Genomic DNA, 26,867 nt, shown 5'->3' with positions numbered 1-26,867 from the left:
ATATTTGTAGCCTCTGCCTATATTTATACACATATCAGTTATGCAAGCTAACAAACAGCATAGATAACTAGTTAGCTTGCTAGCTAACATGACTACCTAGCTAGGTGAGCTTGCTAAGCAGCCCTGCTAGCAAGCTAGCTAACAAACACAAAAAGATTGCTAATCTACAACAAATCAGTCTGATATAATATCAGTGATATATCAGTATAAAGTTGCCTTAACTTTGAAAGATGCTAGCTATATTACCTTTTTTCCTCTAGGCTTCAGCTTTCTGCCTCTGTTTGAATGTGGCTCGATGGTTCATTGTGCCTTGCATGCGATTGGCTCTGGTGTTGGGCATACCCGTTGCCAGGATAAGGGGGCAGTTGAAATCGACGAGAGGGCAACATTTTTGGGGGTTCTTGCATTGAAATTATATTGAATTCTGCTTATATCATGCTATACCACAATAAACATAAAATTCAGAGACTCCGAGATCATTGAGTGCTTTTGAAGTGACAGTCAGGAATGGCTCGAAATTTGTAATCTATCTCCGTGAACAGAACAAAACAGCGGTACCAAGTAGTGGGCATAGTAAACAAAATATCAGATCGATAAAGGCATGACCTAATCTACTGAACAAAAATATAAACGCAACATGTAAAGTGTTAGTCCCATGTTTCAATTGGAATGCTGACTGCAGGAATGTCCACCAGAGCTGTTGCCAGATAATTGAATGTTCATTTCTCTACCATAAGCCGCCTCCAACGTCATTTTAGAGAATTTGGCAGTATATCCAACTGGCCTTACAACCACAGACCACGTGTAACCACGCAAGCCCAGGACCTCCACATCCGGCTTCTTCACCTGCGGGATTGTCTGAGACCAGCCACCCGGACAGTTGATGATAAAGCCCTTTGTAGGGAAAAACTACTGCCCATGCCCTCCCAGGCCCCACCCATGGCTGTGCCCCTGCCCAGTCATGTGAAATCCAATGATTAGGGCCTAACGAATGGATTTAAATTGACTGATTTCCTTATATGAACTGTAACTCAGTAAAATCATTGAAATTGTTGTGTTTATATTTTTGTTCAGTATATATGTAGGCTAGTTACATTAACAGTAAACAAACACAGTAAACAAAAGGCGAATGGAGATCCAATTAACCAAAAAATATTACAGTGAGAAGCAGCCATGCACAGCTGTCTTGCCAAATAAATAAACCTGCTTCAAACATGGAAAATCATGCCGCTCAGCACTCATGAGTTCTGCAACATGTTGTGATATGGCACAATGCACTTCTGTGAATCAAATTCGACCCACATAATCAATTAAGTAATGCCAGCATACCATAAACAAGTTTCCAATAGGTACAGTTCCATTTACAAACACAAAAACCAATAGGCTACCAAGAAAACTATAATAGAATGTATCTATTTCTATTATGAAACATACCGATATGTAGCTATACCCAGGGGCGACATTTGGGTTATTGCATTGGAATTATATTGAATTCTGCTTATATCACGTTATACCACAATAAACAAAAGTTCAAATGCTTTTGACCAAGAAGTAACAGGTTGGCGTGAAATCTCCTCTGCGCTCTATCAGCTCCATGGACAGCGTCCTACACACAAAAGCAATATTTTTATAAAAAACAGATTGTTTCTTAACTTTTCCGAACACTTGCAGCCTCCTTGATGCTCTGTGGAACTTCCTGAGTAATCGATCTTTCCTCTCTCTCCGAAATCTTCTTGTAAGATCCCCCTCAACTGCCAGTTGGATTAATTGAGCTTTCATCCAGTGTAGCATGCTTCTTCTGGGCTGACTGAACATGTTTCTCAAAGTGGCTAAATGAGTTATCGCATGTAGCTTCCTCAGTGACAATCTCACTCATGAGCCCTATGATTTCATTTTGAATATTGTGTGATGTGTATGTGGCATTGTGGGGTATAGTGCTAAACCTTGGCAAGTTGCTTGTCTTTTCAGAGAGTATATTCCATCATAGACAGAAAAAGTCCACTGCCCCCCTCCCCTCTTGACTCTATCCTGTCCAATGTCCCCCTCAGTGGTTGCTGGTTTGAAACAAGGAACTCAATAATGTCCACAAACGCCGACACTTACATTTCTTGCCAGCTGCCCATCATTAACAAGTGCTGACACCTCAGTACCCATACACAAACTAGTTTTTCTTTCCACAGTGCAGTGCATTTCAAATGCTCTTTGTGTGACGCATGCCTAGTGAATCCTTTAGTATCAATAGCATGCTTCCAGTTAGAATACCCAGCTTTGGTGAAGGCCTTGTCTGCGTTAACATTGAACCCAACACAGAACTTTCGACATGGGAAACAAAATGTTGCATCTGCAGTAACCAAGTATTTCAGACACTCTCTTCCTATGAACCAGTTGCTATTAAACAAATGTTTTTTGGGCAGAAAACCTGAAGCTAGGGTAGGATTCTAGGCTAAACTGGGCTGGCTCCTCTGTTCCAAGATCGTCAGGAACAGTCGGAGGTGGAGGGGACTGTGGAGCCATTATCCAGGCGGAGCTTGTGAAAGAGGGGGAAGGCTCTGCACGCCGAGCTAGCTCGGTGGTTTGATGCTGCTGCTGCTGATCGCTCTCCTTCGGCTTTGTTTGGGTACTTTGGCAGAGCCAATTTCTGATATCCATCGTGGCAGTGGCAGATTAACTGGTTCGAGCTAGCTAAATAGGCTAAGGCTAATAACAATTACACTTTTTACAGCTAGCTAAGAAGCTAACTAAACTCTGTAGTGGTGTAGAGCGTGAGGCAGAGTTGAGTGATGCAGCTTCAATGGTAAACTAGTCCCTACTTTTATAAATCAAAATAAAATATTACCGGCGGAGGCGCATTTAGCCTACCACAGATGAGAAGCATTTTTTCCCTGGGTATGGTCTTGGGGGCGGCATGCAGCCTGGAAGACAGAGCTACCTGTTAGGCGCTGTTCAGGGCTTAAATGCCACACGAGCCATCAGCTCTGAGTCGATGTGTTTCGTGACTACTGTAATGTGTGGACCAGTGGCGCAACAATATTTTTGGTATTTGCGCTTGACTGAATCTGGGGGGACGACGTGCTCGGGAATGCGTGCGGATCGCGAGATTGAGAACAAACAGTCCCGGTGAATAGAAGCTCTGTGCTGCCCACCGCAAGACCGAGAACAAAAGACTATGGACACTGAGTTCGGACACAAAAGCACGGTCATGCAGAAATCATGAGACCGGCACAGTGGGTGGTAAAACAAGAGTGAGAATGGCCTGCACATTTTAATCTCGATCAACTCTTTCTAATCTTCATAGCCTACTAATTCCCTGTCTGGAACCTGACAAACTCTCCTGCCTAGACTACTGCATAATAATAAGTCTACTAAATATTGCTGTTCATACCAATTCTGCTTTTATGTAGCATATTTATTTTGTATACCTCACAAACCGCCAAAAGCAAAAAAGAATGTATTTATTATGCTTAGCCAACCCACTACCTCTCTAAATTCAGAACACCTCCTGCAGAACAAAGGGGGAGAAGAACAGAGAGAGAAATAGAAAACTCAGAGAGAAGGACAGGACATACTGTAGTGGTAGTGACAGGTGTGCTGACCTGGAAGATGCTAGAGCCATGGCTGTCGGTAGCTACAGAACAGAGGGGCAGGCCAGGGCTTGTGGGAGCTGGCCTGTGGTGCATTGTGGGAGAGGGTAGGGTGAGGGTATGAAGAATGTTCTTAATTAGAACAAATGAGGTCTGGACTCTGCCAGAGAGTGGAGGAACACAGTGACTGAAAGGACTAGAAACGGTGTTCTCTGCTAGTAATGGATCTGTTAACATACTGCTGCAGCTTCATTGTGGGTGTTTGTCACTTCTGAAGAACTTGATGCGGGGTGCTACAGTTTCATTTTGTGTATGCACTTCTGACAAACTTCTTACATTTACATTTGAGTCATTTAGCAGAGGCTCAGCCAGAATGACTGATGGTCAGCACGTTCAAATACATTTAGTAGGGTAAAACAACCACATATCACAGTCATTGCAAGTAGACTTTTCTTCAAAATAGCCATTATCAGCAGAATCAGTGCCAGGAAGATAAGACAAGTTCAGGTATGAGTGCAAGAAATACAATGTTGGTGAAGAGTTCTGTTTTCAGTAGTTTTCATAACTTGGGTAAGGATGCTGCTGTTCCGTCTTTCTCTGTCTGCAGCTGTGTCTTGAGCAAACTTCCTTTTCTGAAACAGGAAACTGTGTAGTGAGAACAGTCACCAATTGCAGCAGACAGATTCTCAGAAGTGTGATCAGACATGGATAGCCTACCACTGTGACGTCCATTTGCATCCTTCATCTTGCACGAAACCCTGCCCATTCTCCTCCAAGACATCATGCCTATGAAACCCTGCCTGTCCTCCTTCAAGACATCATTGCCTATGAAACATCTATCAAATCAGAGGGATGTAGAGGAGAGTCACCTTCACTACTGAGAAGGAAAACCCTGCAGAAGAAACACTTTTAACTATCCACAACAAATCTGAATGATATGCATTGTTTAAGTCTAGTTTAGAATGTGTTTGCTTTCGGACCAAAAACAAGTGACTCCTGACAAATATGAAAGGAATTTGGTCATTTGACAGGGACCCAACAGTTTGATTACGTGGGATTGACAGACGTGACTTTTGTTTAGTCTATCAGTCTCTTCCCCCTCTCTCTCACATCCTGTCTGTGGTCTCAGAGCTGTTGCCTGGGAAACCAATCGGCCAACATCTCCACTGGTCATGTGGTCTCTCTAAGCCAATAACATTGCCAGGGAGCTGTGAAAACCTGCTGTAGTCAACAGAGGGAGGGGGAGAGAGGGGTGTGTGTGGTGTGGTACGTGCACTCAGACACACTCCATCTCCACTCTACTGATGTGGTCATGTTATATGGCACAAGTAGGGAAACTGTTGGGTTTTCAAAAGCTGCGTTTACAAAGGCACCCCAATTCTGAGCTTTTTTCCACTAATTGGTATTTTGACCAATCACAGATCATTTTCAGAGCTGATCTGATTGGTCAAAATACCAATTAGTGAAACAAAGATCAGGGCTGCGCTCAGTACGTTTTTACGTTCTGAAACGTTCAATTGAACGGAAACGGTGCTGTACTGAAGGACCAGCTGAACAACTGGGAGGGGTTGGGTTGTCGATCGCTGTCAGCATGGCCATTTCCCTTTAAAAACGTCACTCATTGCTTCAAGCCGCACTTCGCCACACCCACCAAACGGGAGCATACGTACCTCAGTCTGTTCAAGAACGTACAAGAACGTTTTGGGGAAACGTGTCGTTCAGTACAAACCGGTCCGCAACATAGAAAACGTTCAAGGGAACTGAACACACCTCTGAATTGGGCTGCCTACATTCAGAAGACGTCACGTAATTAGAGCTCTGGCCTTAGAAGTTGCTCTATATCTTGCCAGTCAGAGGAAACCATGTCATAGAAACCATTATTTGTCAGAGGTGTAAAAATAAAATTAAAAATCAGCAGACATTCTCACTGATCAGAAAGCTTTTCAAGACTGCCAGTATGCAGAAACCTGTAACATTAGCAGAAACGCATTGAATTTATCCAACACTGCCACCCTGTGTTACAAAGTGGGCATTGCATTGAACTGATTTCTAGTCATGACTATTTCCATAATTTGGAGATTAGACGCTATGGAAGACTTGGAAGCAGCAGAATCAATGTCAGTATGTGCCGTGCACTGAGCCCAATCATAAAACATATAAGATTGATTGGAATTTCTCAGTCCAAAAATTAGCATTTCTAATTACCAACAACTATTCAATAGACCGACTATCACAGAAACATCATTGTAACTCATACATGTCCAGCTGAATTAAGTAGTATATCAAAGTAAAAAGAGCCCTGTCAAAGTAGCGAGAATGGTTTGTATTTTCAACATATTCAATAACAGACATACAATGTCTCTCCTGGCTCAAAGTAGATAAGATTGACTGCATCACTCTTGTAAGAAACATTCTGTTGAAAATTCCAAATTGTTTGTATAATTAACCTACATACAGCTCTGACACACATACTTACCCCACCAGACATGCCACCAGGGTCTCTTAAGAGTCCCCAAATCCAGAACGCATAGTATTGTATCGAGCGATGGTTGCATGCGGCAAGCGGCAAAGTTAGCTTAAAAAAAACAAAGTGAGGCAACACCTCATGGCACAACGCCTCTGACCCTGTATGACAGGGATCATCAACTAGATTCAGCCGTGGGCCAATTTTTTTATTGAGCGGGATGGTCAGGGGTCCAAAACCTAATTACAAATAATTTGTAGACTGCAAATTGACCGCAAGAAGCCCAAACTGTCACACCCTGGCTTTGGGGACTCTATATGTTGAGCCAGGGTGTGTAGATTCTATGTGTTTATGTTCTGTGTGGGAGTTCTAGTTGTTGATTTTCTATGTTGGCCAGAGTGGCTCCCAATCAGAGGCAACGAGTGTCAGCTGTTGCTGGTTGTCTCTGATTGGGAGCCATATTTAAACAGTCTGTTTCCCTTAGTGTTTGTGGGATCTTGTTTCCGTTTGGTTGTTTCTGTGTTAACCGTAGGACTGCACGTTTCGTTTATTGTTTTGTTGTTATATTATCACTTAAGATAATAAAGTTAAGTATGTTCGCAACTAACGCTGCGCATTGGTCTACTCTCTACGACGATCGTGACAGAAGATCCCACCATACCAGGACCAAGCAGCGTGTCCAAGAGCAGGCAGCCTGGACGTGGGAGCAAATATTGGACGGGCAGGGGTCCTGGACCTGGGAGGAAATCCAGGCCGGGATGGATCGCCGGCCATGGAAGGAGACGGTAGAGGCGCGACGGAGAGAGGAGCAACGGCGTAAATAGTGTCGTCGTCGGTCGGACGAGAGGCAACCCCAAAACATTTTTAGGGGGGGGGCACACGGCATGGGCGACTGGGCAGCAGGAGGCAGCCACAGGGCGTATTAGGAGGTTAGGTGAGGAGGCCACCAGGTTAAGGGGGCTATTGGTGCAGAGGGAGCAGGAGTTAGTGGTGCAGAGGGTAGAGTTACTGGAGGCGATAAGGGAGAAGGTGAGAATAGAGGCACGGCGAGAGGAACTAGGTAGGCAGCTGAGGGAGCGGAGGGTTATGACGAAATCCAGTCCCGCTCCTCACACCAAGCAAGTGGTGTGCGTCACCAGTCCGGTCCGGCCCGTTCCTGCTCCCCGCACTAAGTTAATGGTGCGCGTCGCCAGTCCGGCCCGACCTGTTCCTGCCCCTCGCACCAAGCCTAGGGTGCGTGTCGCCAGCCCGGCCCAGCCTGTTCCTGTCCCTCGCACCAAGCCTACGGTGCGCGTCGCCAGCCTGGCCCGGCCTGTTCCTGCTCCTCGCACCAAGCCTACGGTGCGCGTCGCCAGCCCGGCCTGTTCCTGCTCCTCGCACCAAGCCTACGGTGCGCGTCGCCAGCCCGGCCCGGCCTGTTCCTGCCCCTCGCACCAAGCCTACGGTGCGCGTCGCCAGCCCGGCCCGGCCTGTTCCTGCCACTCGCACCAAGTCTACGGTGCGCGTCGCCAGCCCGGCCTGTTCCTGCTCCTCGCACCAAGCCTACGGTGTGCGTCGCCAGCCCGGCCCGGCCTGTTCCTGCCACTCGCACCAAGCCTATGGTGCGCGTCGTCAGCCCGGCCCGGCCTGTTCCTGCCACTCGCACCAAGCCTACGGTGCGCGTCGCCAGCCCGGCCCGGCCTGTTCCTGCCACTCGCACCAAGCCTACGGTGCGCGTCGTCAGCCCGGTCCGGCCCATTCCTGCTCCACGCACCAAACCAGGGGTGTGCGTCGTCAGCCCTGTCCGTCCCGTTCCTGCTCCACGCACCAAGCCAGGGGTGCGCATCGTCAGCCCGGTCCGGCCCGTTGCTGCTCCACGCACCAAACCAGGGGTGCGCATCGTCAGCCCGGTCCGGTTCGTTCCTGCTCCACGCACCAAGCCAGGGGTGCGTATCGTCAGCCAGGTCCGGCCCGTTGCTGCTCCACGCACCAAGCCAGGGGTGCGCATCGTCAGCCCGGTCCGGCCCGTTGCTGCTCCACGCACCAAACCAGGGGTGCGCATCGTCTGCCCGGTCCGGTTCGTTCCTGCTCCACGCACCAAGCCAGGGGTGCGTATCGTCAGCCCGGTCCGGCCCGTTGCTGCTCCACACACCAAGCCAGGGGTGCGCATCGTCAGCCCGGTCCGGTCCGTTCCTGCTCCACGCACCAAGCCAGGGGTGCGCGTCGTCAGTCCGGCACAACCCGTGCCTGGGTCACCGGTGCCTGATCAGGTACCGGTCAGCTGCTCCACAACGGAGCTTAAGCAATCCGCTCATTCAATGTCCAGTCCAGCTCCAGCCAGCGGGGCCAGACCGGACCAGGGGCGCTACGGGGGGATTATTGAAGGGTGGTGGTCTAGCCCGGAGCCGGAACCGCCTCATAATGCCCACCCAGCCCTCCCCTGGTTTATTTATGTGGAGGCGCGGTCGCAGTCCGCGCCTTTGCGGGGGGGTACTGTCACACCCTGGCTCTGGGGACTCTATATGTTGAGCCAGGGTGTGTAGATTCTATGTGTTTATGTTCTGTGTGGGAGTTCTAGTTGTTGATTTTCTATGTTGGCCAGAGTGGCTCCCAATCAGAGGCAACGAGTGTCAGCTGTTGCTGGTTGTCTCTGATTGGGAGCCATATTTAAACAGTCTGTTTCCCTTAGTGTTTGTGGGATCTTGTTTCCGTTTGGTTGTTTCTGTGTTAACCGTAGGACTGCACGTTTAGTTTATTGTTTTGTTGTTATATTATCACTTAAGATAATAAAGTTAAGTATGTTCGCAACTAACGCTGCGCATTGGTCTACTCCGTCTAACGTTCGTGACACAAACAGATATAACATTGGACTAAAACATAAAAATGTCAAACCTTGCTTACGTTCGTATACAATCAAATATATCTCTTATGTGTGGGAATACTTTGGAACAGATTACCAAAATTAAAATCACTTTGTGCTGATTTGCTGGTGTTTTTTACAGTCTTTTATGTCCAACAATAAAAATCAAAACTTGGGGGTCCAAATAAAATCACCCGCGGGCCAAATTCCGCCCACCAGTTGGGGAACCCTGCTGTATGACCTAAAATCTTGTATGTATATATATATATATGCGCAGTAAGGGACCTTTTTTTAGATGTATTGTTCTTATTTAAAATGTGTTTCTGTTCCTGTCTATTAGTGTTAAGTATTTTGTCATGTTTTAGGTTTTGTGTGGACCCAGGAAGAGTAGCTGCTGCTTCTACAACAGCTAATGGGGATCCTAATAAAATACCAAATGAACCACCACCAGACATTCAGGGGGACAGGTTCAAAACGTGTGCGTATTTTTATTAAGTGTTTGTAACATTAGAAACATTAGTAACACTGTTAATAACATTTAGAATGGTGTGGTACGTGGTCAACACATGTCCTTAGGCACGCTACAGGGGTCAAAGTTGAAGGTGTGGCTAACAGAATGTCCTGAGGTCAAAACTGTCAGGGTCAGGGGTCAGCCATTCTAGATCTTCCCGGGAAAGCTTCCAGCCTCTATCTGGTCGTCCCATTTGGCGACCTGGAGGAGGAAATGAGATCAAGAGGCTAAACTGCCTATCAGTGTAACATACAGTTATAACGTTATAACACAGTAGCTACTGTAGCCTTCATTCTGCCTTGCCTTTACACCCATCCCATGCTTTCAGATCTATGAAAAGTGTCTAAGGATAGGGGGTAGGGATCGACTTCGGACTGGGACAATGGTCAGTTATTGGACTCACAACAACCAGAGTGTATAAACACTTGCAACATAACAGAGGTCCACACTGTATACCAACTACCACTTCAGGTAAGGACATTTGAGACAGAAGAACAGGTACATTCAGAACTGCACCGCTCAGTGGACATGTCAGAACAGACTGTTGGCAGAGTTTAGACATGCCGGAACTACTAAAGGCTTCTATGGAATGTGGTGCTCATCAGACTGTTGGCACCTCATGAATAGTTGAGGCACTGCTAATGTGAGTGAACGTAGGTTCTAATGTGAGCTGATTAAAGTGATTCATCATCCATCTCTAGGGGAGGTCCAATCATTTCTGACAATACTACACAACCATGGGAAGGTAGTTAGGGGGCATTGTGTGTGTGCCCACTCCTTTAGGCTCTGTCAGAATAGTTTGCCACTCTATGGCTCTGCTAAACCCTATAAAGGGGTGCCCGCCCCATACTATGAGCCACAGTAGCAGCATACGTACCCAGCTCATGGGACAGATACTCTTGTAGACCCTCTGGTACCAGTCACAGGGAGCCACATCCTGGCCCTTGTCTGACAAAGCCTTGTTGCACCTGTGGAAGTCTAGAAAGAGAGGGAGGAGAGAGATAATATTGACAGAGAATGAAGTGGTAACCATTAAGCAAGACCGTTATTACAACTTTCACTGACACTAGTGTTACGTTTCTGAACCTAATAATCTAATAGCAAACATATAGCCACCACAAATGGATCCATATCTGCTGTACTAAATGATGTCAACAGGCATCTGACACAAATTAAAACTAACAGAGCAGAGAGAAAACCTGTGGGGTCCCGTGTGTCTCAGTCAGTTGAGCATGGGCTCTTGCAACGCCAAGGTTGTGGGTTTGAATCGCACGGAAGACCAGTATGAAGCCCCAAAAAATGAATGCACACTACTGTTAGTCGCTCTGGATAAAAAAAGTACACCGACAGACACATTAGGATATCCTTACTAAACGAGAGTGTTGAAGACCGAAAAGATCTGGCATATCCAAGTAGTACCCTTGCCTAACGGACATGTCAGTCAGTACAGACAGTTGGCTTATGATGGCGCACCTTGGTGAATAGTTGAGGGACAGCCAACATTCTAGCTGGTCTAAAGTGAACTGATAAAGAGTGCTTTAGACCACTGTCTGAGGAGGTGCTACTCGTGGGGCTCTTATCATCCCAAAAAGTTAGACATGCATCAATGTTTTGCGAGCAAATACCACCGTTTATAATGCACATCAACTGCAAATCATCAACAGCATGATTCAAAGTGCAGGCAAATGAGGTTAAATTTGGGCTTCAGGTAACAATCCTTGTTTTGTTAACCAACCCAGATCTTTATCTTTGTGAACAAAATTGCTGGGAAGGGAACCATGAGTGTTCAGGGTGGCAGAAGAGCCTGATGGTTAGAAGTATCCTGTCCTTGCACCATTTTGTGTGTGTGTGTGTGTGTCAGTTGGGAGGTAGAAATGAGTAGTAGACTGCTGGCAGGCGCTGGAGATAGAAAGAGATAGAGAGGGAGAGGGAGATAGAGATAGAATGTGTGTGGGGTCAGAAAAGAGAAGTAGTTAATCAGCTAGTTGACTTACCCAGATAGTTCTGAAAGCAGTTGCGGGTCTGGTTGGTGTTGGGGAAGCGGGCGTCGAAGGGAGCCGTCCTGTAGTTCTTTATCTTCTCCTCAATAACGTCAGACATGCTGGCTAGCTGGTAGTCTCACTATGTCAACACTGAAACACATCGATAGGGAAATGTCATATAATGTCATGAAAGTAAACATGAGCTGTACGCTAGTCTCACGAGGCCATCCTTCCAAATCTGCTCTCGTTGACTCGCATGGGCTTCCAAAGCTAGCTGTACACTTGCACATAGGAAATTATCTTGTTGTCATTACATTTTTACATTTTAGTCATTTAGCAGACGCTCTTATCCAGAGCGACTTACAGTTAAGTAAGAGCCTGGATTCTAACCAGGATCTCTAGTGGCGCAGTGGTCTAAGGCACTGCATCGCAGTGCTAGCTGTGCCACTAGAGATCCTGGTTCTGCTAGAACTGCGATGCAGTGCCTTAGACCACTGCACCACTCGGGAGTACATGATAATAGAATATGGAATGAGCTAGTTCAGATAGGCCTATTAACTAGCAAAATACTTATCCATGAGAGCCTGTACAGCTGTCTATTTGGCTAGGTCATAGCTAGCTAGCTGGTCCATCGCGCAATGACAACTCACAACTAGAACAGACAGACAGACAGACAGACAGTTAGATAGATAGAAAGCTGGTAATCTTAGCTAGCTTGAATTCAGTCATGGAAGGTGACTTATCAATCCTTATTTTCAGCTAACTAGTTAGTTAACAAATAAGTAAAGACTTACCAAAAAAACATGGTTGAAGAATGACGATTTCTGACTAGCTAGAATGTTAGAATTTACAGCTAGCTAACTACATCGAATGAACTAGTGTAGCATAGCTTGCTAGCATAGTTGGCATAGCTTCACATGTATTTGTTGGCTTGCTTGCTGGCTAGCTACATTAGCTTGAACTCAGCTAGCTAGCCGGCTGTATCAAAACAGTGGCACGGCACACGTTATTTCCAAACTACCGACCCTCAGTATATTCATTGAAAGAGACTAATTATGATGATTTTCCGGCAGTTTTCCACGACTTACCTTGGACTGTTTCTTGTGTCCTCTCTGGTATGATGAGGTCCTCTCTCCCCGGAAGACCGTAACGCGGTGTATGCTGGGATGTTGGAGGTTGTGAGTGGACTGGCAAGTGTAATCACCATAGCATGGGAATGACCCCCCAAAAAAGTAACAGTTTCCCAGGTTTTTATGCATAATTCCTTCTCTATTGTCTATAAACAATGATTAGAAACACTAACAAATTATGGGAATCACTTTGGGATTTTTAAGCCACATAAAGTGTAGTCACTGAATTTAGCATAATTTATTTACACAAAGAAGATCATGTCAAACATGTCAGTGATAGCCTAGTACAGTGTTTCCCAACCCCAGTCTTCCATTACCCCCAACAGCACATTTTCGGTTGTTGCCCCAGACAAAAACACCTGATCCTGTCCCAAATCAACAGCCTCACTCCTGTCCCAAATCAACAGCCTGATATCCTGTCCCAAATCAACAGGATGAACTCCTGTCCCAAATCAACAGCATGACCTCCTGTCCCAAATCAACAGGATGGCCTCCTGTCCCAAATCAACAGAATTACCTCCTGTCCCAAATCAACAGCCTTAATACTGTCCCAAATCAACAGGATGGCCAATGTTGTGACTCATCTATTTTTACCCCTGCCTCTCAACATCTAGAACCCTCTGCAAATCTCTGTCGTCCAGCAGCGTTGCGTTGCTCATAAACGTTGCACACACATTTGTAAGCAATGTAGGCTGTGAGAACAGACTGCACAGTAGCAGTCCAAAATTGACATCTTTGCCCAGGCTAAAAAAGATCCCCCGCAACTGTGTCAGTATGTCTAACAATAGTAAAGATAAATAGCTTCTAACTCTTATCTGTTCCCAAAGAAAATATAGATAGAGAACAAGGAAGATAACCTGGACTGTGCCCAGTTTAAAGTGTCATTATTTTAGTTTACAGTTATTCCAATGAAAACCCACAGAGGGTTACCCGCGCGCCAAAAGCAAACAAAACAACGAAACTCCATGACGCAAAGGAGTGTTCACAGGCTGCTGTCACCCGGCCATCCCTGTCTGTGAGCACCTCTCCAAACCAAAGACTTCAGAGTGTCTGGACGAGCTCACTACCTCTCAGTGGAAGTACACTATGTGGTTTGGCACACTCTGTCTCATTTCGAAGGAAGCGTCTAGTTTTTGTGTGTCTTGGTAGTACCTGATATAGCCTAAACTTTCAGTTGCATAGTTTCAAGCTTTATTGTACATTTATGAACACATTGGAAGAATGGATAGTGTGTACTATATCTGTTATTATAGTGGAAGGGCTGTATGTAGCCTTAGCCTAGTGGTTCAGATATTATGATGAATCCAATGTAACTTTCTCTCTTTCTCCTTTTCTTGCTCCCCCTCTCTCCCTGCCTGTCCTCTCTTTTCCTGTCACCATCTTCCTGTTGTAGACAAGGTCAGAGGTCACAGGTGTCCCTCTTTCTCTGACTTCCTGTCTCACTGTTTCCTTCTTCCTCTTTTCAGCAAAAACCTGCTGCTCAAATTATGTCATTTTCTAGAAAAGATTATAGGCCTATTTCTTGATGCCCTACAATGCAATGTCTTGGACTATCAGAGATCTGAACTCTGGACTACACTTCAAAAGCAACATTCCTGTGGACAATAAGACAAAGGGTACACATTCTGACTGACTGCTATCATTGCGAAAAACATGAACCCCAAATCACACTTTCCTCTGTCACAGTTTTTAAGCTGGGAGCATAAACCTCTTTTCTCTCAGTGGCTTTGTTAAAGTAATTAGCTGTCCAAATTAATCACAGATTCTAAATGACAACCCTCCGCCCCCACCCCATCTTCTCCGTTCCCAACCCCATCGCTCCAAAGCATTCTAATGCCAGAGGCAATGGTCCAACAGAATCAGACCAGTGTCCACGAGTGTACATGTGTGTTTGGGGGAGACAGGGGAATGCTGGATTAACCCCTCCCCCCCATTCTCTATTCCTAGTCTTATCTCTTTGTAGTGTGTATGTACAGTATATACAGTATGTCCAGGGAGGGTACAAGGGGCCAGCAAGTGTGTGCATTACACTATAATCTCCCCATTTCCTCTCTCTCTCTCTCTCTCAGGATATAGGTGTTGTCCAGCGCGAAGGAAGGAAATTCTGTCACTTAGAACAATGGGCCTGTTTCTCTATCTATAGACTCAGAGAGGCAGAGAAAGAGAGAGAAGGAGCCCATACCACCATTACTTAGAAGACAGACAGAAAACAGAAAGAAAACAATAGAAAGTGGAGAAAAATATGTTCTGATTTAAAAAGAGAGAATATATTGATGAAGAGAACGTGTTTGAGAGAAAGAGAGAGACCTGTGGCGCAGATAGACATTTTGAAAATGGAGTTTTTGTCTTGGGGAAAAAGGAAAATACTAAGTTGTTTTTAACCATTTTCTTTTTCTCTGTTGAGAAGGACTAATAAAACACTTATACGAAGAGGGAACTGCAGTCGTCCTCGGTAAGTACTTTCAAATACGCTTTTATTGTAGAGGGCCTATAGTGTTGCATTGGTTCGTTACTTTTCCATTAGATTTGTTAACATTTGAGCTGTCATCCATGATAAGATAAGGTCACAATATTGATCATTTTCCACCGTAAAATGTTGCTGATAAGTTCTTGCTGTTTCTTTTGTAACATTGCTTTATAGAAAATATAATCAAAATACCAACAATGAAAATAGATTTTTTGGGTGCAAATTTAAACCGTTCTACTTACCTCACTTTACACTTTCATTTTTCATTTTGACCCATATCATTTTAGAAGTAAGGGTAGTAGCTGCCCTTGAGCACAGATCTAGTATCAGTTTTCCCTCCCCAAATTCTCCATTCCACCATTACGAGGGAAAACTTCACTGACCTTAGGTCAGTGTCTAGGGGTAATTTCATTCTACTCCTAGTTGTTGGCTGAGGGGCAGACATGTAGTGACCTTAAGAGTGGGGATTTCCCTTTCAACACGACAGCTGGATCTGAGGCCTGTACAACACACTTCCTGTTTGGACAAGGAGGAATGACACACATTCAATTTAGAGTACCTTTGTGACAAAGATGTCATTTACAGTGCTGTACCGTAAGAATTTGAGATGATTTGAGCCAAGTGTAGACCTATCTACCTTTTTTTTTTTTTTTGCCAATGGGGGGCAGCAATCACTTCCACAGCCAAATTCCTTTGGTGTGTAACAATGAACAATTCCACAAGGATCAGGAGGATCTCAAACTATTCATGATGATGACCTTAAGCTATTTATGATGATGATATCATTATTTGACAAGTTTAGGATTACATACCCCCAGTTGGGTTGTTTGGAGGAAAAGGTCAGTCTTCCTCCCCCTGATGATTCAACCTTTGATTTGTGTCCAAATATATCAAGGGCCTGTTTCAGGCCCACATGAATAGAATCTAAAACAGTATAGTCCACACACATCTTTATATCAGTGGCACACCTTTTTTTACTTAATTAACCCAATGATTATCAACATTTGATCTGTGTTCTTTGAGTTCTCACATTACACAATACCTTTCTCTCTCTCTCTGGATCTCAGATGGATCAGATGGAGGGGACTGACAGTCCTCGCTTCAGGAAGCTCCATTTCCCTGTGGGTCTGTGGATCAACTCTCCCAGGAAACACTTTGCCAAGCTGGGGGGCCGGTGGCCCAGTGCCGTCTCTGTCAAGTCAGTCTCTCTGCTACCTATGTATAATACCTCAATGTCACTTAGTTCAATGTTGATTCTCAACTATTTTGTTCTAGTCCAGCACTAACACATCTGACTCAGCTAATCAATTTATCACACATCAATCCAGGTCTCTTAACTCGGTTGGTCTTTCGGTCTGTCTGTCTGTCTGTCGGTCTGTCTGTCTGTCTGTCTTCTGTATTCAGTTTGTTTATCCCTCAGTCCTCCTCACTATATCTTCAGCCACAGTAAAGTTAAGTGTCTGACATGTTTTTGCATACAATAAATAAACCAAGACAACAGCTCGGTATGGACTGATTTGATTGTATGGTCATGTTTCATATGTCATGCAGTGTTCCTTGAATCCTGTGACCCTTTTCTAGCAGTTATTATTGTCTATGTTCAACTCTGTCAGCCATAACTCACAGCTGACTTCCCCTACTGCCCCTCTCTCTTCCGCCTATCTCTTTTTCTTTCCCCCTCCTCTCCTTCTCTCTCCCTAGGTCCACCACCAGCTCTGACGCAGCATCCCTCCACGAGGCCCCCTCTGCCCCTTCCTCTTCTCTCTCCATCTCCACCCCCTCCCTCGCTCCCCCATCCCCCACTCCATCTCCGGCCTTCCTCCGGCCCCGTCCCGCCGGACCCCAGTCCCGCACCAAGCGTCTTTCTCACCTCTTCCTGAGGGGGCGCTCAAACAGTGACCGGGACAAGGCCATAGGGGAGAAGGAGAGGGAGGTGTGGGCCCACTCTGCTGCCCCTTCCTCCCACCACTACCTGCCCCCTGCCTCCTCCACAGCCCCAGGCCTCATCAAGATCTATGGGGATGCTCTGTCTAGTGGGGCTAACTACCGCTCCCTGCTGGCCAACGCCCACTCTACAGCCAAACAGCTCATCACCCAGGTCATCACCCGCTACACGGAGAGAGAGAGGGAGGAGACAGACGATGCCGGTAAGAGGCAGAAAGAGAGAGAATACTGAGAGAGTACAGTACAGGGATTCATGTAAGAGAGGCGTGAAAGTACAGATAAACATGGGATAAGACTATTGTATGATTACCACACAATAACTAATACAGCCAAAAGCTTTGGGACTTTCAGTATGTAGCCTATGCCTGTGATGGCAGGACAGGAAATTACAGTAACTGTAGAGAAAGGGACAGTGGCTTACTGGTATTCATATTCCTTGTTGACACATACAGTGAGGGAAAAAGGGATTTGATCCCCTGCTGATTTTGTACGTTTTCCTACTGACAAAGAAATGATCAGTCTATAATTTTAATGGTAGGTTTATTTGAACAGTGAGAGACAGAATAACAACAAAAAAATCCAGAAAAACGCATGTCAAAAATGTTATAAATTGATTTGCATTTTAATGAGGGAAATAAGTATTTGACCCCCTCTCAATCAGAAAGATTTCTGGCTCCCAGGTGTCTTTTATACAGGTAACGAGCTGAGATTAGGAGCACACTCACAGCTGTATAAAAGACACCTGTCCACAGAAGCAATCAATCAATCAGATTCCAAACTCTCCACCATGGCCAAGACCAAAGAGCTCTCCAAGGATGTAGATTGTAGACCAACACAAGGCTGGAATGGGCTACAAGACCATCGCCAAGCAGCTTGGTGAGAAGGTGACAACAGTTGGTGCGATTATTCGCAAATGGAAGAAACACAAAAGACCTGTCAATCTCCCTCGGCCTGGGACTCCATGCAAGATCTCACCTCGTGGAGTTGCAATGATCATGAGAACGATGAGGAATCGGCCAAGAACTACAAGGGAGAATCTTGTCAATGATCTCAAGGCAGCTGGGACCATTGTCACCAAGAAAACAATTGGTAACACACTACGCCGTGAAGGACTGAAATCCTGCAGTGCCCGCAAAGTCCCCCTGCTCAAGAAAGCACATGTACATGCCCGTCTGAAGTTTGCCAATGAACATCTGAATGATTCAGAGGAGAATTGGGTGAAAATGTTGTGGTCAGATGAGACCAAAATGGAGCTCTTTGGCATCAACTCAACTCGCCGTGTTTGGAGGAGGAGGAATGCTGCCTATGACCCCAAGAACACCATCCCCACCGTCAAACATGGAGGTGGAAACATTATGCTTTGGGGGTGTTTTTCTGCTAAGGGGACAGGACAACTTCACCGCATCAAAGGGACGATGGACGGGGCCATGTACCGTCAAATCTTAGGTGAGAACCTCCTTCCCTCAGCCAGGGCATTGAAAATGGGTCGTGGATGGATATTCTAGCATGACAATGACCCAAAACACACGGCCAAGGCAACAAAGGAGTGGCTCAAGAAGAAGCACATTAAGGTCCTGGAGTGGCCTAGCCAGTCTCCAGACCTTAATCCCGTAGAAAATCTGTGGAGGGAGCTGAAGGTTCGAGTTGCCAAACGTCAGCCTCGAAACCTTAATGACTTGGAGAAGATCTGCAAAGAGGAGTGGGACAAAGTCCCTCCTGAGATGTGTGCAAACCTGGTGGCCAACTACAAGAAACGTCTGACCTCTGTGATTGCCAACAAGGGTTTTGCCACCAAGTACTAAGTCATGTTTTGCAGAGGGGTCAAATACTTATTTCCCTCATTAAAATGCAAATCAATTTATAACATTTTGACTTGCGTTTTTCTGGATTTTTTTGTTGTTATTCTATCTCTCACTGTTCAAATAAACCTATCATTAAAATTATAGACTGATCATTTCTTTGTCAGTGGGCAAACGTACAAAATCAGCAGGGGATCAAATACTTTTTTTCCCTCACTGTATCACTGCCCGATGAAGTCAGGCACTTAGCCAGAATTGTTCCAGTAAATACAACCACAGCTGTGAACACTTGTCCAGTTTATGCACATCATATTCACTGGGAAAATAATTAGCCTGGTCGCCCTACCTCCCTCTCCCAGCCATGCAGAAACACAGCCCGGAAGACTTCCTGTTGTGTGATGTCATTGGAAAGCCCATCCAGCAACCAGATGGAGCCGTCCAATGGGAGACAGAGTGTCGTAGGGGCGTGGCTGAATGGGAATGCCCGCTGCTATTGGTGGATATGTGGCAGCCCAAGGACGGGTTTGAACGCCGCTTCGAGATCCAGAGACGGGACGACTACGAAAGAGAGGAGAGGGAGAAAGAGAAGGAGCGAGAGAGGGAAGGAGAGAACCACACAGGTAAAAGGACAATATAGTGTCTCTTGATGACCAGCTCTTACATCTGGGGTTTCCTCCAGTCATCCGTTGAAAAGTGTAATTTCTTTGTTTTTAATGTCTGGTTGTCGTGGTAACAGGTGTACGTTGGAGGCGGAGCCGCATACAGTCGGGGGGCGGGGCTGAAGAGGGCGAGCGAGGTCATCGAGGTCGGAACTCGGAACTCAGGAGGAGCATCAGCGACATGAACCTCAGCCTGAGGCGTCGCCAAGGAAACCACGTCGGCAATGACCCCCGTCGCTCCGGAAACCACCCTAACAACAGTGCAGGACTCCAGGACAGGAAGAACATTGTGAGCATGATAGCTCCATTGGAGCACGGAGAGGTGAGGATGAGTGGATGTGTTTCAACACATATTGCAACTTGATAGCAACAGGGCAACCCCACCTAATCTCAACAGTGCAGCAGTCTGACCACAAGGACTCCTCCCTCTGTCTTAGATGATGAGGTCAAAGGTCAGAGACGAGGTGGAGAGGAGGAACAAAGCAGACAAGGCCGTGGAGGAGGAGAAAGACTACTCAGCCTGCGACCTGGAAGTGATGTCACAGAGCCTGATCCTCCCGCCCACGGACCGACCCTACTTCCTGTTGCTGCAGGGCTACGACCAGAGCAAGGTTAGTCCTGCGCCTCCCAGATGATCACACACACACACACACACACACACACAAACCCTGAACATGACATCATACCTGCATTCCCCTAATCGCCACATACCATCACTGTTTCCATCCCTTCCCCAGCCTCTCCCATTCAACTCTAAACACATAACAGGCTCACAGCAACACAATACCTTGGGAGACACACAATACCCCACTGTGTACATCACTCCATCTCTCACAATGACCTCACACAGGTCTTCATTGTAGCAAACTGTGACACACTTCATACCTTATCTCTTGACCTCCGCACAACTTAAGATCGCCAAGATGTCCTCTTATCATAACCATGGCCTTCGGATGATAACAGACTCCCTTCTCTCTCTCTTTCTTTCTTTCTTTCTTTCCTTTTTCCTTTCTCCTCTGTGTGTGTTTTCTGTGTTTTGTACAGGACTTTGTTTTGTACATCATGGCGGGGCACACACACGTGTTTGGGCGGAAGCCAACGATGAGGGAGAGAGAGAAGGACAGAGAAAGGGAAAGGAAGGGGAAGAGGCCTCTGAAGGTGGAAACGTTCCTCTCTGCTCCAGACATGCTGGCCAGGCACCTGTTGGTCAGGAGAGACTCAGCCGTACCCGACGTTCCCTCTGGACAAGGTAGGCCTGGTCCACAAACAACCCTAGTCTTAAACCCAGGCCCTACTCCTGTGATGTTTGCAGATCTGAACAAAAAAGAAAGGTGCCAGAAAAATAATGAGCCTTTTCCAAATACGCTTACATGTATCCAAAGAAGTAATACTTCCTTACTACACGTTGACACCTGATTTTACAGTATTTCCCTGTCCACAATCAAGAGATCCTACCGCTAGACACTTCTTGATACCCCCTTATATATGGTTAGAAAACTATCATACATGTTTATAAGCAGTTTATGAGCAGAACTTCAATTATAGTGTTACTAGTTAATCAACCTATTTTCTGTCTTCCCCCAGCTCTGGTGCGTCCCTTCAGAGGAGGAGCAGTCACACACAACGGAGAAGCTCTCTACCGGGAGGCGGTGCTTAAACCTGGGGACGTGATTGGCATAGGAGGTCACTTCCTCTTCCTGTATCGGGACCCCCGAGTGACCCCGTCCCCTCCACTGGCATTGGCGCTGCCCTGGCAAGCCGACGTCCCCTCCACCTGCTGCCTCTCGGGATTGGTGGACAGACAGGAAGCGTTGAGGCAGTACCTGGGGTCCCCTGAGGCTCTGCTAAGGTTCCAGCCCCGACACGCTGATGCTCTGCTACAGGTAAGAGAAGAAAGACCACTGTGTCTGTTAGTAACACCACTGTGTCCGTTAGTAACACCACTGTGTCTGTTAGTAATACCACTGTGTCTGTTAGTAACACCATTGTATCTGTTAGTAACACCACTGTGTCTGTTAGTAACACCACTGTGTTTGTTAGTAATACCACTGTGTCTGTTAGTAACACTACTGGATATGTTAGTAACACCACTGTGTCTGTTAGTAACACCATTGTGTCTGTTAGTAACACCACTGTGTCTGTTAATAACACCACTGTGTCTGTTAGTAACACCAATGTGTCTGTTAGTAACACCACTGTGTCTGTTAATAACACCACTGTGTCTGTTAGTAACACCAATGTGTCTGTTAGTAACACCACTGTGTCTGTTAGTAACACCACTGTGTCTGTTAGTTACACCACTGTGTCTGTTAGTAACACCACCGTGTCCGTTAGTAACACCACCGTGTCCGTTAGTAACACCACTGCGTCTGTTAGTAACACCACTGTGTCTGTTAGTAACACCACTATGTCTGTTAGTTACACCACTTTGTCTGTTAGTAACACCACTGTGTCTGTTAGTTACACCACTGTGTCTGTTAGTAACACCACTGTGTCTATTAGTAACACCACTGTGTCTGTTAGTAACACCATTGAATCTGTTAGTAACACCACTGTGTCTGTTAGTAACACCACTGTGTTTGTTAGTAACACCACTGTGTCTGTTAGTAATACCACTGTGTCTGTTAGTAACACCACTGTGTCTGTTAGTTACACCACTGTGTCTGTTAGTAACACCACTGTGTCTGTTAGTAACACCACTGTGTCCGTTAGTAACACCACTGCGTCTGTTAGTAACACCACTGTGTCTGTTAGTAACACCACTATGTCTGTTAGTTACACCACTTTGTCTGTTAGTAACACCACTGTGTCTGTTAGTTACACCACTGTGTCTGTTAGTAACACCACTGTGTCTATTAGTAACACCACTGTGTCTGTTAGTAACACCATTGAATCTGTTAGTAACACCACTGTGTCTGTTAGTAACACCACTGTGTTTGTTAGTAACACCACTGTGTTTGTTAGTAATACCACTGTGTCTGTTAGTAACACCACTGTATCTGTTAGTAACACCACTGTGTCTGTTAGTAATACCACTGTGTCTGTTAGTAACACTATTGTGTCTCTTAGTAACACCACTGTGTCTGTTAATAACACCACTGTGTCTGTTAGTAACACCAATGTGTCTGTTAGTTACACCACTGTGTCTGTTAGTAACACCACTGTGTCTGTTAGTTACACCACTGTGTCTGTTAGTAACACCAATGTGTCTGTTAGTAACACCACTATGTCTGTTAGTAACACCACTGTGTCTGTTAGTAACACCACTGTGTCTGTTAGTTACACCACTGTGTCTGTTAGTAACACTACTGTGTATGTTAGTAACACCACTGTGTCCGTTAGTAACACCACTTTGTCTGTTAGTAACACCACTGTGTCTGTTAGTAACACCACTGTGTATGTTAGTAATACCACTGTGTCTGTTAGTAACACAACTGTGTATGTTAGTAATACCACTGTGTCTGTTAGTAACACCACTGTGCCTGTTAGTAACACCACTGTGTCTGTTAGTAATACCACTGTGTCTGTTAGTAACACCACTGTGTCTGTTAGTTACACCACTGTGTCTGTTAGTAACACCACTGTGTCAGTTAGTAACACCACCGTGTCTGTTAGTAACACCACTGTGTCTGTTAGTTACACCACTGTGTCTGTTAGTAACTCCACTGTGTCTGTTAGTAACACCACTGTGTCTGTTAGTTACACCACTTTGTCTGTTAGTAACACCACTGTGTCTGTTAGTTACACCACTGTGTCTGCTACCTGTCTGCTACAGATTAGAGTAGAGAACTGTGTTCTACAGGTGGGTTAAAGCCACTGTTTCACACTCTTTCTCCATCAGGAGATCATCTCTAAGAACTCCTCTCCAGACTCAGAGGGCGGGCCTTTAGCCCCAGCCTATCTCCTGTCAATCATGATTGACCATGCCTCCAAACACCTGGATCCCGCCCTCATGCCTCAGTTGCTGCTGAAAGCAGCCAATCAGATCAAAGGGATCGTTTGGGTGAGTTCATTTAGGATCATCTCAATGGTAATAACGCTAACTAGCCGTAGCTCAGTCAAGACTGACAGAGAAAGATACCCAATAGATAAAATGGGATTGTAAAGGGTTATAAACAGAAAGCCAGCCCTAGACAGACATGTCTTTCTCTACAACCCTGTAGGCTGTGAACAGGGATTCATTCAGACAGACAGACAGATGCCTGTCATTGTAGATGAACAGAACAGGGGATGAGCTGATGTCACTTCCCTCCATCTGGAAACTGTGTTGCAATTGCCCTGGAAACTGTGTCTCTCCTCTCATGTCCTCTCTTCCCTCTCCAACTCTTTTTACAGGATAACATTAAGGAATTTGGGGATAAGCATCCCACGCAAAAGTAAGATCATTTCTGTTCAACGTCATATTTCAGCTGTTTCCTGTGTTTAGAGCTTCCTTTAGGGCTGTATTAGGGTGAATCAAGAGCAGTGTTTGTCTAGCTTGTGTGTCTGTAAATTATGTGCCAAACATGCAGATACTATTTAGCATTATGCAAGGATTCATGATTCAAATATGTGACTTTTATGCAAAGTATAAACTGTATATGATACTGATAAACTGATACTGTACACAAATATCTATTAATATTAATTTTCATTTAGCAGATGTTATCCCAAGTGAATAGCAGTTAACAGATGTAATCAGATGTAGTAGAACCCTCGGTCGCACTTTATTTGGATAGTCTGGATTGTCCATCTGTAGATGCTCTACATATGGTCATATTATCAACAAAGTATTTGTTGATAAGTAACTGCATGCTAAGGTTACGGTTAGGGTTAGGTTTAGAATAAGGGTTAGGGTAAGGGTTAAGGTCAGGTCTAGGGTAAGAGTTAAGTTTATGGTTAGGATAAGGGTTAAGGGTTAGGGTTAGTAGATAGTTAGTTGAAATGTTATTGATAGTCTGTAGATAGTCTGTAGAGCATCTACAGATGGACTATCCAAATAAAGTGTTACTGAACCCCGTCATTTCATGCTCAATAAAATAGATCAAGGACTTGCTGTAACTCCTTGAGTAGATCGATTAATAGATAGTGACAGCAACTTCTATAACGCTGTGTGTGTTCTGTTCTGGTCTGTCCAGTTCCACAGAGCAGGAGGTTGAACTGAGCGCGCCCAGTGCACAGAAGCTGTCCTCTGACCTTCGACCTCTGATGTTCTGGATGTCCAATGCCACAGAGCTCCTGAACTTCTTCCAGGTCAAAGTTGAGGCCATGGAGCGAGACTGGGAGTTTGAGGGTGAGACACCCGAGTCAAAATAGTCTGTTTCCTCTTGAGCAATGCAAATCACCATTGATCATCTGCCAAAAAAGCTTATTTCTAAAATAATAGCATTTTGTAACATTAGCCTCATCTCTCTGTTTGACGTCACAAGGCTGTTGTATCTTTGTGTCTCCCTGTCTTGCTCTTCCTGTGTGACATTCCTACTATCATAATTTAGCCCCACAGTAGTCAAAACAAGAGTTAGTTTAGTCATTGAGAAAGTTTAAGATATTTTGGATTGTTCTGCAATAACAGTAGTTATATGACTGTAGTTAGAAGTTAATGCATATATATTTACCAGCTCCTGGTGACCCGGTGTTGTCAGCTGACCTGGACACCTGCTCCGAGGCCCTGGCGCAGCTTGATGACGTCATAATGCACACCTTCCAGCAGTGCGTGTACCACCTCACAAAGGTGAGGGAGGTTGAGTTACCTCACAATCAAGACACGATCAAGTTACCGTCCATAATTATATCCCGATCTATACATTAATTCATCTCTCTCTCTCTGTCAGACTCTGTACTCACTCCTACCAGCTCTCCTGGACAACAACCCTTTCTCCAGCCTGGAGAAGGAGAAGGAGAGAGACGAGGCGGAGGGGGGTGAGGGTGGTGGAGGGGAGGGAGATGGGGATGACGTGTCCTCCCTCCCACCTACGGTGGCTGGGTTGGTGGAGGTGTACCGCTGCTCCCTGATGCTGTCCCGGGAGGCGTGCCTCTCCCCCCCACTCACCTCCCAAACCTTTGGCTACCTCTTCTTCTTCACCAACACCTCCCTGCTCAACACACTGCTGGAGAGAGGTGAGAGGGCAGGGGTCATACTGGGGTCCAAGGTCAGGGGTTGGTTTGAGGAAGCTGCAGTCATGAGCTAAGCGGGTTCCACATTACACATGCAGAAATTGCTTTACGCTACACAAGCCATTGTTTGTGCACGAACCATTTAGTGTAGAGGTCATGAGGAGGATGCGCGCTACCAAGCACAGCGAGACAGAGACTCTGGGTGCGGCTCTAAAATAAGTTGAACTTTCCAACCCTGGTTCAGATGTGCACTAACACACACACACACACACACACACACTAACACACACACACACACTAACACACACACACACTCCCTCTCTTTCTGTCTCTTCCTTCTCTTCTCTCTCTCTCTCTGTCTCCCTCCCCCTCTCTATCTCCCTCCCTCTCTCAGACGGTCTGTTCTCCTGGTCTAGAGCGGTCCAGATCCGTACAAACCTGGACCTGGTTCTGGACTGGCTGCAGGGCGCAGGACTTGGAGATATCGCCTCTGAGTTCCTGAAGAAGCTGTCTGTCACAGTCAATTTCCTGTGCGTCCCTAAGACCCGCCTCATCCAGGTAAAACTAATGCTGGTTTAGCCAGTTAACAATCAGTCGATTTAGCAAGATAATGACCCAAATCAAAACATTCTGGATAAAGAATCATGTTTTGTTCTCGTTGTTTTTGTTGTTGTGTTGTTCTTCCTCTAAACCTATTTGACTTATCACACATCCACCCCTAGCCCCTACCACTAGACACTTCCTGATGCCTTCTCCTAAAGCTGATTGGATCAGATAGGTATAAACTGTATGATAACCGCTCTAGGAAGCTGGATAGACACGTTTTTCCGTTAATTTGTTCACACCCATTTAGTTATTTTCAGATATGAGGGGTCATCTAGAGGTGTCAAGGGGCTGGTGGTAGATTTCAGATTTGGCATCCCATCTCAGTTGTAGACATTGCTGATATTGTCCACTTTTCCTCCTCTGTTTTGTTGCTCATTGGTCGTTCGCTTGTTTCTCCCCCGCCAGTCATCCTGGGCCAGTCTACAGGAGGACCACGCCTTGCTAAGCCCCACCCAGCTGCACCACCTGCTGACCCATTACAAGCTGGGACCGGCCAGAGCCCCGCCGGCCTCCTGGGCCCCTCCCCCTGGGACGGAGCTCAGTGGAGGTGAGACACGAGAGAGGAGGGGTTGGGTGTCCTGGAGGGTCATTATGTAGGAGCTAATGCTGCGTTCATAAACAAGTGGGAAGGTAGTATTTACCATATATGACTGGGAAAAATACACGTGAATACCTCTCCAACTAGTAATTACTAGTGGGAAACTCATCTATCATCCCTGAGCTCCGACTTCTCCCACATGCTGACCTCTGACATCCCCTTCCAAGGAAATTACCTCGATAACAGCATTTTCA

General features: G+C 45.9%; 2 protein-coding genes across 2 annotated transcripts in view; one reads left to right on the top strand and one right to left on the bottom strand.

The window, feature by feature from the left end:
* Nucleotides 1-9,346: 9,346 nt before the first annotated feature.
* LOC121543003 (cytochrome c oxidase subunit 6B1) lies at nucleotides 9,347-12,569 on the bottom strand. The gene is made up of 4 exons (XM_041852674.1): nucleotides 12,466-12,569; nucleotides 11,390-11,527; nucleotides 10,273-10,373; nucleotides 9,347-9,596 (listed from the first exon to the last, which is right to left on the bottom strand). The coding sequence occupies exons 2-4, from the start codon at nucleotides 11,493-11,495 to the stop codon at nucleotides 9,543-9,545; spliced, it is 261 nt and encodes an 86-aa protein (XP_041708608.1). The 5' UTR covers nucleotides 11,496-11,527; nucleotides 12,466-12,569; the 3' UTR covers nucleotides 9,347-9,542.
* A 2,039-nt stretch (nucleotides 12,570-14,608) lies between these two features.
* LOC121542954 (ras-interacting protein 1-like) overlaps nucleotides 14,609-26,867 on the top strand; it is a 13,677-nt gene continuing 1,418 nt past the window's right edge. The window contains exons 1-15 of the mRNA XM_041852608.2: nucleotides 14,609-14,959; nucleotides 16,042-16,172; nucleotides 16,676-17,121; nucleotides 19,077-19,337; nucleotides 19,454-19,698; nucleotides 19,814-19,987; nucleotides 20,421-20,625; nucleotides 20,961-21,259; nucleotides 23,218-23,379; nucleotides 23,712-23,752; nucleotides 24,494-24,648; nucleotides 24,974-25,086; nucleotides 25,187-25,472; nucleotides 25,864-26,027; nucleotides 26,481-26,622. Of these exons, the coding sequence (XP_041708542.2) occupies nucleotides 16,042-16,172; nucleotides 16,676-17,121; nucleotides 19,077-19,337; nucleotides 19,454-19,698; nucleotides 19,814-19,987; nucleotides 20,421-20,625; nucleotides 20,961-21,259; nucleotides 23,218-23,379; nucleotides 23,712-23,752; nucleotides 24,494-24,648; nucleotides 24,974-25,086; nucleotides 25,187-25,472; nucleotides 25,864-26,027; nucleotides 26,481-26,622 (2,824 nt within the window). The 5' untranslated portion in view covers nucleotides 14,609-14,959. The remainder of the gene's footprint in view (nucleotides 14,960-16,041; nucleotides 16,173-16,675; nucleotides 17,122-19,076; nucleotides 19,338-19,453; nucleotides 19,699-19,813; nucleotides 19,988-20,420; nucleotides 20,626-20,960; nucleotides 21,260-23,217; nucleotides 23,380-23,711; nucleotides 23,753-24,493; nucleotides 24,649-24,973; nucleotides 25,087-25,186; nucleotides 25,473-25,863; nucleotides 26,028-26,480; nucleotides 26,623-26,867) is intronic.

The sequence above is a fragment of the Coregonus clupeaformis genome, chromosome 28, assembly GCF_020615455.1.
Source record: "Coregonus clupeaformis isolate EN_2021a chromosome 28, ASM2061545v1, whole genome shotgun sequence".
In the NCBI taxonomy this organism is placed as follows: domain Eukaryota; kingdom Metazoa; phylum Chordata; class Actinopteri; order Salmoniformes; family Salmonidae; genus Coregonus; species Coregonus clupeaformis.
The sequence above is the reverse complement of the archived record's forward strand: the minus strand, read 5'-3'. Positions and strand labels throughout refer to the sequence as shown.